Here is a 17,226-nt window from a genome sequence, read left to right as displayed (position 1 = left end):
CCCAAAGAGCCTTCAGCATCCCCCCTTTTCCCTCCCCATGGCACCCCCGCTCCCTATGGTGCCCCCCACAGCCACTGCCCCACTCCCCATGGTGCCCCCCCACGGCATCCCCTGCTGGATCTAGTCAGCAGCCCTGTCCCCCCCACTGTGGGACTCTTCAGCCTGGGGGTGAGCTGTGGGGTGGGGAGCCCAGGGCCGGGCTAGCAGGGGGCTGTGGGGAGTGAGGGGCACCAGCTGAGCTGTGGGGTGGGGAGCCCAGGGCCGGGCTAGCAGGGGGCTGTGGGGAGTGAGGGGCACTGGCTGAGCTGTGGGGTGGGGAGCCCAGGGCCAGGCTAGCAGGGGGCTGTGGGGAGTGAGGGGCACTGGCTGAGCTGTGGGGTGGGGAGCCCAGGGCCGGGCTAGCAGGGGGCTGTGGGGAGTGAGGGGCACCGGCTGAGCTGTGGGGTGGGGAGCCCAGGGCCGGACTAGCAGGGGGCTGTGGGTTGGGAGTGAGGGGCACCGTCAGAGCTGTGGGGTGGGGAGCCCAGGGCCGGACTCGCAGGGAGCTGTGGGTCGGGAATGAGGGGCACCGGCTGAGCTGGGGGGTGGGAAGCCCAGGGCCGGGCTCATAGGGGGCTGTGGGTCGGGAGTGAGGGGCACCGGCTGAGCTGGGGGAAGCCCAGGGCAGGGGGCTGCGGGTCAGGGAATCCAAAGGTGCTCACAGCCCTAAGCCATCCCTGCATGGAGCTGCTCCCCGCAGGGCCTGCTCTCTGAGCCCCAAGTCCCCCAGCGCTCCCTGGACTCACCATGCTGGGAGACACAGCCCAGCCCTTCCAGCCCAGCAGCTGCTCAGATGCAAATGGCCCAAAGGGCACAAACCCACATTGTGCTGGGGATTTGCATGAGCAATGGGAAGGGAGGGAGGAGACAGGCAGGAGCAGAATCTGCCCCCCCCCCGTACCCCTTTCCTCCTGCCGCCTCCCGAGACCCCAGGACCTGGGGCTGTGGGAAATGGGGCTGGAAGGTGGGGAAGGTGTCGGAGGGGTCTGCAGTGGAGGGGGGAAGTCTGGTTCCTGCACCCTGAGGAGGGTCTGGGTGGCCCACGGGGTACCCGTCTCACCAGCAGCCCAGGTGGGGTGGCAGGGCCGAGCCCCGTCCCACGGGGCCGAGCCCCCAGGGAGGAACCCGCAAACAAACACCCAAGCCCCTTCTACAAACCAGAATTTATTTCACCTTCACGTCACAGGGCGGGGGGAAGATCGGGGGGAAGATCGGGGACCCCAGCAGCTTCCAGGGCCAGAGGAATCAGCAGAGCAGGGGCAGGGATGCTGGGTGGAGCAGGCATACCTACAAACTGGGGTGAAGACGGAAATATCCCTGAGGGTAGAGCCCGAGTCTGGGGGACAGCAAATGGGGGGGACTCAGACGGGGGGAGCCCCTTTGTCCAGCCCTGGGGCCCCTGGCATCCTGCGCTGGGCTCTGGGCAACCTGGGAAGGGGCCAAGGTCGGGCGGGGGCAGGGCCCATCGAGCCCGGGTGTTTGGAGTGCGCTGAGTCGTTGGAGGGGTCCTGGCACAGCCGGGGGGCGGGCGCCCCTAGGCCCGGCAGCTGGGCCCTGCGCAGGCCTGGAGCTTGATCAGCCGCTGGTTCAAAGCCTCCAGCAGGGTGGGGTCCACGCTCTGGGCCACGTTGCGGAGCTGCTGGGGGTCAGCGGTCAGGTTGTACAGCTCCACGAAGGCCTGCGGGAGCCACACCGGTCAGCGAGGAGCAGGGCGGAGCCCGGGGAACTTGCACCCCACCTGCCCCACCTAGAGCACCTGGGCAAACCAGGGGGCTCCATCGGCAACGGCCTCCCTGGGGGTCGGAACCAGGACGCCCTCGGAGCCCCAGATCCCCCTGCCAGCCCCCCAGATCTGCCCGGCTCCACCCCTGCCTGTCGCCAGGGGGCAGGCCCCCCCTGCCAGCCCTGGGGGGCAGAACCAGCCCTGCCCAGCTCCCCCCGGCAGCCCTGGGGGCCAGGCCCAGCTCAACCCGGTTCCCCCACCTTGCCAGGGGGCAGGCCCAGCCCTGCCTGGCTCCCCCTCACACCCCCTGCCAGCCAGGGGGCCAGAACCAGCTCTGCCTGGCTCCCCTCCCTGCCCCCTGCCAGGGGACAGGCCCCGGCCCCGTGCAGCGTAGGGCGCTGTGGCAGGGGGCACGGAGCCGGCAGTGCTGGCTGCAGCATCTGGCGCCCGGGTGGGGGCACCGGTGCCTGGCTCACCTGGCTGTCGGCGAACTCGCAGTACTGCAGGCCGTGGGGACGCAGGGTGCGGACACAGGCGTAGGTGTTGTTGAAGGCGTCTTCGCACACGCAGTCGGGGAAGCATTGCTGGGAGGCCAGGGGTCACTGTCAGTGCATTACAGCCTCTTCTGCCCCCGCTGACCCCCCAGTCCGCCCGCATCCCCAACACCTCCTTCACCATGGACCCACCCACCCATCCCCCGGCCTTCTGACCATCACTCCCCAGAGGGGGGCCCAGCCCCCACAGCCAGCTGGGTTGAGCTGTGACAGACTGTCCTTATGGGGTGCAAGCCCTCCCCCCAGTGCCCCACAGACAGCCGGGCCCCCAGTCCATGTACTGGGGCCGGGAGCCAGCTCTGGGCACAAGGCGAGCCCTTGGGAAGGAGGAGGGAGGGGCGATGGGGGTCTGGAGGGGGGAGGGAAGATGCCAGAGGGGGCACCCTGGGCGCTGGCTCTGTGCAGGGCCAGGCACGGTGCCTGCGGGCCAGGGAGGGCTGGGCAGGGTTTGCAAATGACACTGTGTGGAGATCAGCTGCTTTGCATTGGCACCGCAGGCCGGGGCAGGGGAGGCCTGGCCCTGACGGCTCCCCCGTGGGCCCGGGCACAGTGACGCCGGCTCCCCCGGCAGCAACGGGGCTCGGCCTGCACGGACTCACCGATACCCCTGGGCCCAGGGCCGGGCAGGCTGGGTCCCCGTCCGGGAACCCCTCCCCTGTGTACTGCACCAGGAAATCCGCCCGCCACGCGCTGGGCTGCGCCGGGGTCACCTGGGGCCAATCACATGGTGGTTAGACCAGCCCCCCTGCATGGAGCCCCCCCAGCCAGCGGCTGCCCCACTCCCCACAGCGCCCCCTGCATGGAGCCCCCCCAGCCAGCGGCTGCCCCACTCCCCACAGCGCCCCCCTGCATGGAGCCCCCCCAGCCAGCGGCTGCCCCACTCCCCACAGCGCCCCCTGCATGGAGCCCCCCCAGCCAGCGGCTGCCCCACTCCCCACAGCGCCCCCTGCATGGAGCCCCCCCAGCCAGCGGCTGCCCCACTCCCCACAGCGCCCCCCTGCATGGAGCCCCCCCCAGCCAGCGGCTGCCCACAGCGCCCCCTGTATGGAGCCCCCCCAGCCAGCGGCTGCCCCCACTCCCCACAGCGCCCCCTGCATGGAGCCCCCCCAGCCAGCGGCTGCCCCACTCCCCGCAGCGCCTCCTGCTGGGAGAGTCTGGGGCAGCCCTGCCCCACTCTCCACAGCGCCCCCTGCATGGAGCCCCCAGCCAGCACCTTGCCCTGCCCCGCTCCCCCCAGCACCCCCTGCTGGAAGAGGCTAGGCTCGCCAGGAGCTCCCCCCACAGGCCCCTGCTCGCCACCCCCCGGCGGCCTGGGCAGCGTCACCAGTAGCGGCAGGAAGGACTGCCCGTCCATGGCGGTCTGCGAGACGTTGAGGCCGGCGATGTCCAGGAACGTGGGCCCCAGATCAATATTCAGGATCGGCTCCTGGGCGGGGGAGAGGGGCACAAATCACTGTGCGTCCTGGGGCTGGCGTGGGGAGGGCAGGCCCTGGCCTGGTCCCTGCCCTGGCTCCAGCACGTCCGCCCGCCCGCCCGCCCCGCTCCCACCCAGCCCAGCTCCCGGCTGGCCGTGACGAGCAGGGGCTAACCCAGAGCAGGGCCGACGGGACCCAGGCGTCCTGGCTCCTGAGGAGGGCAGGGCCGTGCAGACAGGGCGGGGACTGTGCCACTCTCTGGGCACTGACAGGGCCCCCGAGGGGCACAGGAACCCAGATTTCCCATGAGCCCCAGCAGCAGCATTGCCCACCGGGGCGGGGGGCACCTACCGACCGGGTCTGGTTCGCTTTGATGCCCGGCCCCCGCACCAGCAGCGGCACCCGGATGTCGAACTCGTACAGCTGGCGTTTATCGATGGGCAGCGAGAACTGGCCTGCGGGGAGGGCAGGGGTCAGCACCTGCACCCACCCGGGAAGCCCCCTCCCCCACCGCCTGCAGGGACCCCGGGGATGGAGCCAGTGACCCCTAAAACCGGAGCCCCTCCGTGCTGAGCCCGCGGGCCCGGCTCCACGGCCCCAGCCTGGGTCCGAGGCCAGGCCGTGCTGGAGGGAGCCCGGGCACTGCCCTGCAGAGGGGTGGCCAGGGGCTCACCCGCATGGTAGCCGTTGTCCGAGGTGTAGAAGATGTAGGTGCTGGCCAGCAGGTCCAGGGCCTTTAGCCGGCCCACCACCCTCTCCACCAGGTCGTCCACCGAGAGCAGAGTCTGCCACCTGCGGGCACACGGGGGTTAACGGCCCCAGCCCCCAGCCAGGGACCTGCTCCCACGCGGGCTGCTGCACCCTGGGCCGGGACCCCTCCCCCTCCGGCCCCCAGCCAGCCCTGCCTCCCCAGGCGAGACCACCACCACGATGGGTCCCTCTGCCCTTAGAGCCACCAATCTCTGGCCAGACCAGATCCGTGGTCCCCCCGCAGATATCCGGGCCCTGCCCATCCTCGACCAGACACCTAGACCCCCCCGGCCTGTGTCCCCGCGCCCGTCCCAGATCAGACTAATGCGGTCCCTTCTGTACAACGTCCTCAACCCCCCCACAAGCCAGGCAGGGCCACCCACCCCTCCCCCATCCCTGGGCCATCTCCTGACCCCCTCCCGGTCCCCTCCCCCAATGAGTCCCCCAACCCTGCCCCCTCCCAGCCAGCTCAGCTGCCTCCGGCTCCGACCTGTGCTGCACTGGGCCCCCTTTGACCCCCCGCGCGGGGTGCGGCCCCTCACCTCTCCCTGTAGGCCTTGTCCAGGAACTCGATGGACGTGTTAGCCATGGGGCTCCTGGCCTGTCTCACCAGCCAGTGCTTGTCCTGCAAGAGGAAGGGGGCGGTCATGGGGGGAAGCGTCCCCGACTCCCCAGCCTGGGGCTGCGCCCCCCCCCCCCGCAGTAACCTCCTCTGCCCCGAGGGGGCGTCACAGCGCAGGGGACTGCCTGGCCGCGGTGCTGGGAGCAGGGCTGGAGCACACGGTGGGCTCCTGGAGCCCAGCCCCGTGGTCACACCCCCAGCCCACGGACCCCCGTGACAGGGGCATCGGCCGCGCCAGGGGAGAGACCCACCCCCACCCTGGCCCCGCGAGGGACCGGCAGGGCTGCGGGATGCTGGCACGGTGCGTGGCGGGGGCCTCGTCCCCATTCACCTTGCCGTGGATGTTGAAACTGCCGTCTCGGGGTGCCTTGGTGGTGCTGTAGGCCATGGCATAGCCTGGCGCCGCGGTCCACGGGGAGTGGGCAGCGGGCGGGGCCAGCACCATCAGGAAGGGCGGGCGGGACCACTTCTGCAGAAACTCCAGGCTGCGGTTGGTCTGCAGGCAGGAGGGCAGAGACCTTGCTGCTGTGGGGGGACAGAGCCCTGGGGGCCGGACAGACAGACCCACCCAGGGAGGGGATGGAGGTGGAGAGCTGTGGGCCAGTGGGGGTGGGGCGGTGCTGTGGGGGAGGCTTGTGTCACCCCACAGCACCCACTCCAGCCAGGGATCAATGGGGTTCTGCGGAGGCCTCCCCCACCCCTACTGGGCAGCCACGAGAGGCGGGTGGGGCGGGGTGGGGTGGGGCAGGGCTGGGAGGGACATGGGGGTGGGGAAGGGTACTCAGGGCTGTGAGGGGTAGGGGTGGGGGAGGGGGGTGGGAGGAGTGCGGGGGAGGAGCGTTCCTAGGAAATGTCAAGTTTTGTCAAAAAGCCGAAATGGGGAATATTGCCCACGGGCAATGACAACGTGGTGCCTCCGGGAGTGGCAGTTCAGGCACCCGTCCCCCCACCCGTGGGCTGGGCTCCCCAGTTGGACTACATCTCCCATGATGCACCACAGCCTCCTCTCTTGCTGAGGGGAGGTGGAGCAGGGTGACAGTGGCATACGCACAGTGCATCATGGGAGATGTAGTCCGAGAAGGATGGGCAATGGGGCAGCTCCGTCCAGTCCGCCCCGTCGGGCACTCATCTAGCGCCTCCCTGGGGCAGCTGGACCCTTCTCAGCTTCAGCCCCCGCTGGACCCTCGCCTGTTTACCGCCGTGCGAACCCTGTGCCCGGCGCCGCGTTAGGCTCAACCAGCCCAGCTGTCTGGGCTCCCCTGCTAAGATCGGCTCCCCGCAGCCCTTCTCCGCTCCCGCTCCAGCCGGGGTCCATGGTGCCGGGACGGGGCGACTGGACCAGGACGCTGACTACAGACGACTCGCAAGCCATTACCACGGCCCTAGCTGGCCGACCCCCTGTGCCGTTTTCACACCCCCTCACCTTGGCGACTCGATTATCCCTCGATCGGCCCCACGCCCAGCTGAGGGAGCCCCAGTTTGTAGCATAAATCCTGGGTGGGAATCACAGGCCCCTGACCAGCCCCAGCTCCAAGCCCCTGGCGAGATCAGCGTGGCAGCTAGCCGGGGCTGGCCAGCGGGCGTGGGGCAGAGACTCACAATGAGATCCGTGAGGTAGTCGTCCTGGTAGCGATGCCCATGCCGCTCCTCTTGCCCGTCCACCGACAGGGTGTAGTTATAATAGCGGGAGTTCCCCACCTGCGGGGCAGCCCCAGGGGTGAGCCGCACCCTGCCTACCCGCAGCCCCCACACCTCCACTGCCCAGCTGCCCCCGCCTCGCAGCGCCCCACCCACCCACGGCACCCTGCAGGGGGTGGAGACTGGCTGTTACAGGTCACTCTCTGTCCCAGAGGGGCTCACCACCCCACCATGCAACCACAGTGCGGCCACTTCTGGGGTGAAGCGTGGCTGCTGGTCCCTGAGCACAGGGACGCCGCAGCGAGGCGGGAAGGAGAATCCCAAGGGCTGGGGGAGACACCAAAGAGACAAAATGCAGTTGTTTGGTTAGATTTAGCTGGGACACTAGGGTCCAACAGGCACTTGCTCCTTCTCTCATCACCCCCCATGTTCTCCCCACATCTCTTCACGCATGCTGGGAGCTCTTTGGAGCAGGGAACAGATCCAGGCTAAACCTCTGCAGCCCGTCACCTTGGCTCCTGGCCAGGCCTCAGTCCTGGGTCCCCCAACCCCGAGGTTACAGACAGGACTGATTAGGGGTTGCAGCAACCTGGGGCCACCATCCACCTGCCCCGGGTCCCCGCAAGGCCCAGCAATTTCCAGGCCTCCCGGGTCAGAGCAAGCCGCGAGATGCAGCCCAAAGGCTGCCGGGAGGCAGAGCTGGCATTTACCAGGCCGTTCCAGTACTTCCAACCCAGGGGCACATGCTGGATGCCTCCGGCCGCGGGGTGTCCATACTGCAAAGGGGGAGAGGCCCCGGTTACACACGCTTACTGCTCAGAGGACTAAGGAAACCGACCAAGCTCCTGCCTCTGACCCCCCAACCCCGGCAGCGATGGGAAAGCCGCAGCAGCCAAGCACAGCCCGGGGCCATCGGCCTCCTGGTTCAATGCTCGGGGTGTCCACACAGACACCTCTCTGGCCCCATCCACACAGCGTCCCATGGCCTCCCAAAGGTGGATCCATTTACCCTCATGGCCCTGTTCGTAAGGCAGGACTGGGTCACTAGCCTCATGTTTCACTGTGGAAACTGAGGCAGAGAGGCCTGTGCTATGTGCAATCCTGCACATGTGGTCAGCAGCAGAGCTGGGAGTAGAACCCGGGGTCCTGACCCTCCCTGCTCTAAACGTTAGCCTGCACTCCCCTTCCAGAGCTGGCATGGAACCCAGGAGTCCTGGCTCCCAGCCCCCAGGCTCCAAAACCACTGGGCGAAGCTCCTAGCCACTAAAGAGCCCATGGGAGGCAACCGTGGTCCAGCGCCCAACCCTGGGCTCCTCCCTCTTGCTGCACAGCCGTCTCAATTCGGCCTCCACCCAGCCCCCCAGCTCCCCGGGACTGTCAGCTCAGAAGCCCCTGACTGCTCTCGCAGGGTCCAGCTGGGGCCCTACCCTGCGGCTGGATGACGGGATGTGCCAGGGAGCTCCTGGTTGCTCCCTCTGCCCCAAACAGCAACACCCTGTTGGTACCAGGCCAGATCCTGAACACACTGAACTCAGTGGCGAAAATCCCATTGGTTCAGCGGCTACAAGTCCCAGGGCGTTCAAAGCGGAAAGTGGCCCCTGCCCTCCCCTGGAGCTGGGCACTGGGGTCCCCTGCCAGCCACCTGGGCTGCAGTGAGGAGGTGTTCCCCAGCACGTGGCCAGCGACAGCCCCTGCCCAGCCAGCACCACCAGTAAGGGGCCCCCGGAACAGAGGTGGCAGGCAGCAAAGGCCCCCCACCACCACCCCAAGGACTCTCCAACTCAAGCAGGCTCAGTCTTGGGTCTTCCAGCCTCCCCTCTAACCACTAGACCCCACTCCCCTACCAGAGCTGGGGATAGACCCCAGGAGTCCTGGCTCCCAGCCCCCTGCTCTAACCACTAGCCCCACTCCCTGCCCAGCCATAGCACTCTGGCCATGGCCTGTGTCACGCAGCAAGGTCTCTCGGGTGTGCGGCCCCATGGTGCCAGTGGGGGCCCGTTACCTGGTTGAGGTATTTGCCGGCGTAGAAGGTCTGGTAGCCCTGCCTCTGCAGGTAGACGGGGAAGGCCAGTGGCTCTTGGCTCTTCTGCCAGGCCAGGCTGCTGCAGTTGCCCTCCAGGGAGTTGTTCCTCACCAGGTGGTTGTGGGGGTAGCACCCACTCAGGATGCTGCTGCGGCTGGGGCAGCACAGGGGCGTGACTGTGAACTGGGGCAAGAGACGGACGTTCAGCCCCGGCCGCAGCAGCCCTCCCGGGGGTCTGCAGGCACATCCCCCGGCCCGGGAGGGGCGGCCTGTCCCCTGCTCCCCTTCCTGGCATCAGCACCAGGCAGTGGTGGACAAAGGCTGCTGTCCCGGACACTTGGCTGAGGGCTGGCAGGGCCCCCCGGGCGCAGGCAGGGCAGGGGACTCTGGTCAGGCAGCCAGGCCACTCCTGGGCCGCTGAAAAGGGGGGTGGGGGGATTCCCACTGGGACGTACCAGGCCTTTGGGTCATAAGGCCTCGAGTGGGTGCCAGGCTGGGGTCCCGGTGACCAGGCCATGAGGCACCCCCAGCCGTGTGGCCACAGGGGACCCCCCTCTGAGAGCCCCCAGGGGCTCTGATCTCCAGTGCCAGGGAGCCCCCGTCTGCCCCACCAGTGCTGTCTGGGCTCCCCCTTCCCGTGGTCTCAGCTCCTGAGGCAGCTCTCTGGCTCTGTCCGCGGCCAGTCCCCCTGCCCCACACGGACAGGAGACCAGAGGAAGAGCTGTGCATGAGCCGGCCATGGCACATGCGGCGTGGCCCATGAGGGGGCCAGTTTGCCCGGTCTCCGGAGGGGGTGTCCCTACAGCGTCGTGGCACTCACTGCATTGGTGAAGGAGACACCTGCCTGGCCGATCAGGGCTTGCGTCTTCTTCATCGGAGTCTGTAAGGAGACACGGAACCAGTCACCAGCCGTGAACCCAACGTGGCAGGGACAGAACAGCGCCCGCCCCTTCATGGAGACAGGGAACAGACGGACCAGTCCGTATGGCGGCGTGGGGAGGTGAGAGAGGCATATAAAATAGTGAAAAGACTAGAGAAGGGAAATCAGACACTCCCATCCCCCTCTTCCTTAATAGCAGCACAGCCCAAGAATCTCTGAAATGGCCTATGGGACTCACTGCCGCTGGGTATCATACAGCCCTCAAACTGTAGCCGGATTTAAAAAAAAGAATTAGCCATTCCCTGCATATGATCGACATTGATGGTTTCATTAGACAGAACACACCTTTATAAACCCGCATGCTTCAGGGCATGTGCCAGCCACTAATTGCTCATCTAGTCCAGTCCCCTGCACTCAAAGCAGGTCTAAGTATTCTCTAGACCACCCCGGACAGGTGTTTGTCTAACCTGCCCTTAAAAATCCCCAGTGATGGAGATTCCACAACCTCCCTGGGCAATTTATTCCAGGGCTTCACCACCTTGACAGGACATTTTTCCTAATGCCCAACCTAAACCACCCTTACTGCAATTTAAGCTCATTGCTTCTTGTCCTCTCCTCAGAGGTTAAGGAGAACCATTTTCCTCCCTCCTCCTTGTAACAACCTTTTATGTACCTGAAAACGGGTATCATCTCCCCCGCTCAGTCTTCTCTTCTCCAGACTAAACAAACCCAAGTTTTTCAATCTTCCCTCATAGCTCATTTTTTCTAGACCTTTCATCATTTTGTTGCTCTTCTCCGGACTTTCTCCAATTTGTTCACGTCTTTCCTGGAATGTGGCACCCAGAACTGGACACCATGCTCCAGTTGAGGCCTAATCAGCGCAGAGTAGCGCAGAAGAATTACTTCTCGTGTCTTGCTTACAACACTCCTGCTAATACATCTGTCATAAATATAAAGGGAAGGGTAACCACCTTTCTGTACACAGTGCTAGAAAATCCCTCCTGGCCAGAGGCAACCTCCTGTTACCGGTAAAGGGTTAAGAAGCCCAGCTAACCTGGCTGGCACCTGACCCAAAGGACCAATAAGGGGACAAGATACTTTCAAATCTTGGGTGGGGGGAAGGCTTTTGTTTGTGCTCTTTGTTTACGTGGTTGTTCTCTCTTGGGACTGAGAGAGGCCAGACAGAAATCCATCTTCTCCAACCCATCCTAATCCAAGTCTCCAATATTGCAACCAGTAGAGGTAAGCCAGGCAAGGCTGATTAGTTTATCTTTTGGTTTATGTGAATTTTCCCTGTGTTAAGAGGGAGGTTTATTCCTGTTTTCTGTAACTTTAAGGTTTTGCCCAGAGAGGGATCCTCTGTGTTTTGAATCTGAAAACCCTGTAAGGTATTTTCCATCCTGATTTTACAGAGGTGATTCTTTTACCTTTTCTTTCATTAAAATTCTTCTTTTAAGAACCTGATTTATTTTTCATTGTTCTTAAGATCCAAGGGTTTGGGTCTGTGTTCACCTGTACAAATTGGTGAGGATTCTTATCAAGCCTTCCCCAGGAAAGGGGGTATGTAGGGCTTGGGGGGATATTTTCGGGGGAAGACGTCTCCAAGTGGGCTCTTTCCCTGTTCTTTATTTGAAATGCTTGGTGGTGGCAGCATACGGTTCAAGGACAAGGCAAAGTTTGTACCTTGGGGAAGTTTTTAACCTAAGCTGGTCAGAATAAGCTGAGGGGGTCTTTCATGCCAGTCCCCACATCTGTACCCTAGAGTTCAGAGTGGGGAAGGAACCCTGACAATATCCCAGAATGATGTTCGCTTTTTTTGCAGTAGTGTTACACTGTTGACTCATATGTTAGCTTGTGATCCACTATGACCCCCAGATTCCCCTTCCGCAGCGCTCCTTCCTAGGCAGTCACTTCCCATGTGTGTGTATGTGTGCAACTGATTGGTCCTTCCTAAGTGGAGTACTTTGCGTTTGTCCTTATTGAATTTCATCCTAGTTACTTCAGACCATTTCTCCAGTTTGTTCAGATCATTTTGAATTTTAATGCTGTCCTCCAAAGCACTTGCAACCTCTCCCAGCTTGGTCAGGAAGGAATTTACTCTACAGGGAGCTCCTTGGAGCTAGGCCAGATGGACCCTGGTCTGATTCACTGCCGGTGATTCCTCTAGAGCTACCCTTTGCTCTGGAAAGTGTCACTTTGACTGTCAGTTGCTTAGGAACCGGGCACCATATCCCCCCTCTCCCTCCCCCCACGCCCCGCATGGTGCTGTGTAAAGAACAACTCAATAGAACACAGCAATTAGGGTTAGCGATAAATGTGGAATCGTTAAAGGGGAAAGACCTTAAACCTGAGAGCTCTGAGACACCCCCGGTCATTTTGGAATGCTCAGGCTTTCCCTTGGCATCTCTGCCCGCTACGCTCCACCCCGGAGCTGGCTACATTTCACAGACGCTTGGTGTGTATCATTTGTGCTTTAGGAACCCCCATGATCTGTAGAGTTTAAGGCCAGACGGGCCCATCAGATCGCTTGGCTGGGCCTGTTGGACACAGGCCAGGCAACCTTGTACACTTGCCCTGAGCACAAAACCCTGTGTCTGACTAAAGCACATGGGGCTGCAGTGGCCGCACATGCGAGGCGGGTGTGACCGTGTGGGGTGCAACTGGGGCTGTTCTGCATCAGAGGCGAACAACCGACTACTGCTACCAGCTAATTAGCAGCTAGCTCGAAGAGTTGATGCTTCACCACTGAGGGCCTGGGGTTCGACCTGCACAAGGGGGCTGACAGACCAGAGCAGAGAGAGACCCAGCTGGAAAGGGGAATCTCCCTGTGACAAAGTGGGCATTTTTCGTATTTTGTATGGATAGTGTATGTGCCTCAGTTTCCTCATGTACTGCATGGTTACTAGGTAGTGGGACTAGGTTGTTTGCAGAGATCCAGAGCCTGAAAGGACAATGACCACTCCAATTCCCCCGGATATTTGGTATCTAGCAACTAAGGCACTCCCCCCACCCACCCCCGCCACCTGCAAGAAGCCAGCTGGGTGGGAGCAGCTGGAGAACAAAGGGCTGTGGAGGGGCCAGGTAGGGGTGTTAAGTGTGGGGCTGCGGGAAGCAGGAGTCTCTCCTGGACTGGCACCAAAGAGGGGGCAGAGGGCTCTGGGCTGACCCTGCTGGACCAGGCTGTCACTTTCCGCTCCCTGTGCTAACCCAGGACTTTCCACCCTGTGTTCCAGACACCAAATAAACCCCGACTGCTCCTACCGCGCTGGCTGAGCGTGACCACAGTCTAGGGCAGGTGGGGTGCAGTGCTCCCTTTGGGGGTACAAGTCTCCCTCAGGTTCCAACCCGGGGACTCGACTCGCTGCAGGGAGCTCACGGCATGACCCCGGGGTGCTGAAGGCTCTGGGGGTCGGTCCCAGGAGGCGGGGAAGCTGAGGGGCTGGCCCCAGTGAGAGTGTGACCCTCGGGGGGCTGACACACTGATGGGGTCCTGCCAGGGACTGTTCCAGAGCCGTGGAGAGGACCCTGTGGAGCCGTGACACCCCCAGCTCAGGAAGGAGGGGAGAGCAGCCTGGAGGGGGGAGGGCCGGGCGCTGATCTCTTGACCTCTCTGCTCAGCCCAGCGTTTGCACAGGGGGAAGGGAGGGGGTTGCACAAGGCTGGCGGTGGGGCAATCGGCCGGTCGGGGTGCCGGAGGACTAGCCTCGTGATGAGAACAATACTAAACAGCAGCGCTGAGGGCAGGGCTGAGGGCAGGGCCAGCTCAGAGCCCAGCCTGGGCTAAATCCAGAGTCACTTCAGATTGACACCAGTATCCAAATCCGACTTGGGCCCAGCCACTGTCCCCTGCCTGGTCCTTGGGGTGCGATTCCCCTCCCCCGCTGGCTCTGCTCCATCGATTCCCGGGCTGTCACTCGTGATTCACCCCGGGGGCAACGCACCAGAATCAGGCCCTGGCCCCTGGGCTCAGAGCCTGCTGGACCCAGAGGGGCTGACGGGGAGAGAGGAGGGGGGTGACTGCTGCTCCCCCAAGGCTGCTCTCCCCTGCTCTAACTCCCCGGCCCACACACCTGGCACCTCTGGATCGCACCCGCCGCCCACCCAGCAAGCGAGTCTCCACCAGGGGCTCACTGCAGGGTCGGGGCATTGGAGCGATGTGTGTAAGGTGCCAAGGCGAGAGAATCGCGTAGAGGCCCCTACGCGACCCAGGTGATTGGGGGCAGAGCCTCAGCTGGAGTCACCCAGCACAGCTCCAAGCTGCGGTCCCTGGTCGCCACGTCCACCCTGCGGCGCCCAGAGCAGGATCGGTCCCCCCAGCGTGTCCCCTCACGCTCTGGCCTCCACAGGTGTTGGCGGTGTTAAGGGTATGGAGCAGCCAGGCTGGCGCGTCAGCGAGGGCAAGGCGGTGCCTGAAGGATTGATGTTCGATCGCCCGGCATAGAGGTGACCTGACACACAGCGCCACGCTCCCGGCAGCTCCCAGACAGGCTCTGGCCCAGCGTGGCCCCAGCCCAATGCCTGCTGCACCGGAGGAAAGGCTCCCGTCCCAGCCGGCAGGACACTGGGTGCTTCCCCTCGGAGTTCAGCCGGCTCAGCCCTGGGAGCCAAGGAGCAGAACCAGAAGTGGAAGGAGGAAGTGGCACGTGCTGTGGGTCACGAGTGACGGACTGGGTTTCCCCTTGGCATTTACACCCCTCGAGCATAAACAGCTTGTACAGAGTATGGGAGTAGGGTCTAGTGGTTAGAGCAGGGGGCTGGGAGCCAGGACACCTGGGTTCACAGCTCTTTCACTGACTTACTGTGCAAGTCCACGGCCAAGTCCCTCTTAGTGCCTCAGTTTCCTCTCTATAACACGGGGATAACGATACTGACCCACCTTTGAGAGCCCCAGGTGACAGCGTCCGGGTGAGGGGGCCAATGGCTAGGCACAAAGGGGGGTGGGGAATCCAGGTGCGTTTGACTCAGAGGGGCAATTTCCCACCCTCCAAAGCCGCAGAGTGCGAATTCCAGAAGCCTGTCGACGTGCCAGTGAACCCAGGAGTGGCGGGTCATAACACTGCACTGCAAGCCCTGAACCGCTCACGGACATTCGCTCATGGAGTAGCGACCATCATCCACCTGCCAAGGGGAAACTGTGGCACGTGGTGGGGAAGTGACTTGCCCAGGATTGCACAGTGGCTGGGCTGGGATCAAACACCAGGTCTCTAGAGGAGCTGTGAGGTTAACCATGAGACCCGCCCTTCCCACCACGACGGTTGGACAGCTCCCAAGCATGCCAGTGATGGTCAGTCATCAACCCCGCCCAGCTGCAGGCTTTCCGTGCCCTCCTGGGACAGACGGACCCCACCATGCATCCACGGGGAGCACTGCACTTCGGAGAGCAATTCGGATCCTGCTTTTCTTCCAAATGTGGGCAAGCCCCTGCATCCCCCGGGGTCAGCAGAGCCACCAGCTCCGAGTGTGAACTGCCAGCTGCTTCGGGGTTAACCACGCGATAATAAACCCTGCGCAGCTGCACAGAACGCACCAAACACCCCAGCTCCTGTCATGCGCCAGCGACTCAAAACAACCGCCAGGCTGGGGCCGACCAGCGCCCTGACGGGGATCAGTACGGACACAGCCCCGCTCTGGGAGACAGCCCGGCCCTGAAGAGCTCACAGTCTGAACAGGCAAGACCGACACATGGTGAGAGGGGAAACTGAGCCAGGGCAGTGAAGTAACTTGCCCATTGCCACCAACAGAGGCAGGATTAGAACCCAGCTCTGCTGGCTCCAGGAGAGCGCCCTGTCTAGGGGAAGTTTGGCACTATCTGGGTCAGTCCCACTGCAGCGGGGGTGGGTGGCGCGGCTGGGCGGTGGGGCTGGCAGTGGCGTGGGTGGGGCTGGGCTGCGCATTGTGTGTTTACTGTGTCCCCAAGGGCCTGTGACACGGCTAAGCCATGGCATAGCCATGCAGTGTGGCCCCGATCGGTGCCCCCGGGCCTGTGCTGTGGGTGGAACGTGGCTCCATCTAGCAGTGGGGATAGAACCGTGTCAGCTGCACCCCCAGTCTTAGCTTATAAGAGGGGTCCCAGCCGTGGCAGAACAGCGAGCACCAGCTCTCACAGGGGCCCAGCAGCCACGGATCCTTTACAAAGGGGGGCGACTATCACAGGACCATGCCATGGCTGTGTGATCAGTGCTACAGGGGCCCAGTGCTACGGGGAGCGCACGGGTGGGGCTGGCAGCGTGGATGGGCCCGTGGCACGCGTGACTGTGTTACTGGGGTAACAGCCAGCTCGGCCCTGGGAGCCAAGGAGCAGAACCAGAAGTGGAAGGAGGAAGTGGTGCGTGCTGTGGGTCACGAGTGACGGACCAGGTTCCACCAGCTAAGGGCATTTACCACCCCCCTGCCCTGAGCATAAACGGCTTATACAGAATATGGGAGTGGGGTCTAGTGGTTAGAGCAGGTGGTTGGTAGCCAGGACACCTGGGTTCACAGCTCTTTCACTGACTTACTGTGCAAGTCCACGGCCAAGTCCCTCTTAGTGCCTCAGTTTCCCCTCTGTAACGGGGATAACGATACTGACCCACCTTTGAGAGCCCCAGGTGACAGCATCCGGGTGAGGGGGCCAATGGCTAGGCACAAAGGGGGGTGGAGAATTCAGGTGCATTTGACTCAGAGGGGCAATTTCCCACCCTCCAACGCCGCAGAGTGCGAATTCCAGAAGCCTGTCGACACGTCAGTGAACCCAGGAGTGGCGGGTCATAACACTCTGCACTGCGAGCCCTGAACCGCTCACAGACATTCGCTCATGGAGTAGCGACCATCATCCACCTGCCAAGGGGAAGTGACTTGCCCAGGATTGCTCAGTGGCTGGGCTGGGATCAAACACCAGGTCTCTAGAGGGGCTGTGAGGTCCGTGGCACAAGAAGCACACAGGTGAGGCTGGCAGCGCGGAGGGCCCGTGGCACGTGTGACCGTGTTACAGGGGCCCATGACACGGGGAGCATGGGGGGGGGGCTGGCAGTAACGGTGCCCACGCCCTGTGGCCAGGGAGGGGCTGGCGGCCCCAGGCACTTACCATGCCCCCGATCTCCGTGTCCTGGTCATCAGTCAGGATCAGCACGATGTTGTGCGGGCCCCCCAGCACCAGCTGCCAGGCGGCGCTCAGCACCAGCAGGGCATCCCAGCTCGCCGGGTGCCCCATGGCTGGGCTGCGACCCCCACAGGCTGCACGGTCCCGGCCCCCTACCCAGCCCCGAGCCCAGCCCCAATTCCTGGCCCAGCCCCCTGCCCAGCGCCGAGCGCCGAGGTCTGATCCCCCAGCCCCGCCCCGATCCCCTGCCCAGCGCCGAGCCCCGCGCCTATCCCCTGCCCAGCGCCGAGCCCAGCCCCGATCCCCTGCCCAGCGCCGAGCCCCGAGCCCCTGCCCAGCGCCGAGCCCCCAGCCTCCTGCCCAGCGCCGAGCGCCGAGGTCTGAGCCCGCAGCCCCGCCCCGATCCCCTGCCCAGCGCCGAGCCCCGAGCCCCTGCCCAGCGCCGAGCACCGAGCCCCCAGCGCACTTCCAGGAAGCGCAACTTTGCCGATCATATGACAGCTG

General features: G+C 63.8%; 1 protein-coding gene across 3 annotated transcripts; it reads right to left on the bottom strand.

Moving 5' to 3' along the window:
- Positions 1-1,187: 1,187 nt before the first annotated feature.
- On the bottom strand, positions 1,188-16,894 carry LOC144257642 (N-acetylglucosamine-6-sulfatase-like). 3 transcript variants are annotated; one of them, XM_077805677.1, is made up of 13 exons: positions 16,708-16,894; positions 9,585-9,644; positions 8,744-8,947; positions 7,452-7,517; positions 6,703-6,801; positions 5,435-5,599; positions 5,024-5,106; positions 4,405-4,523; positions 4,083-4,186; positions 3,641-3,742; positions 2,916-3,026; positions 2,239-2,346; positions 1,188-1,333 (listed from the first exon to the last, which is right to left on the bottom strand). In XM_077805677.1, the coding sequence occupies exons 1-13, from the start codon at positions 16,831-16,833 to the stop codon at positions 1,220-1,222; spliced, it is 1,461 nt and encodes a 486-aa protein (XP_077661803.1). In that variant the 5' UTR covers positions 16,834-16,894; the 3' UTR covers positions 1,188-1,219. The 3 variants fall into 3 exon arrangements, with proteins under 3 accessions (XP_077661803.1, XP_077661802.1, XP_077661804.1); XM_077805676.1 differs by having other exon boundaries at positions 1,188-1,717; positions 16,708-16,892; XM_077805678.1 differs by lacking the exons at positions 5,435-5,599; positions 6,703-6,801 and having other exon boundaries at positions 1,188-1,717; positions 16,708-16,893.
- Between the last annotated feature and the right edge of the window lie 332 nt (positions 16,895-17,226).

The sequence above is a fragment of the Eretmochelys imbricata genome, chromosome 26 (genome assembly GCF_965152235.1).
Source record: "Eretmochelys imbricata isolate rEreImb1 chromosome 26, rEreImb1.hap1, whole genome shotgun sequence".
NCBI classification, from domain to species: Eukaryota; Metazoa; Chordata; order Testudines; family Cheloniidae; genus Eretmochelys; species Eretmochelys imbricata.
This window is presented reverse-complemented; position numbering and strand designations above follow the sequence as displayed.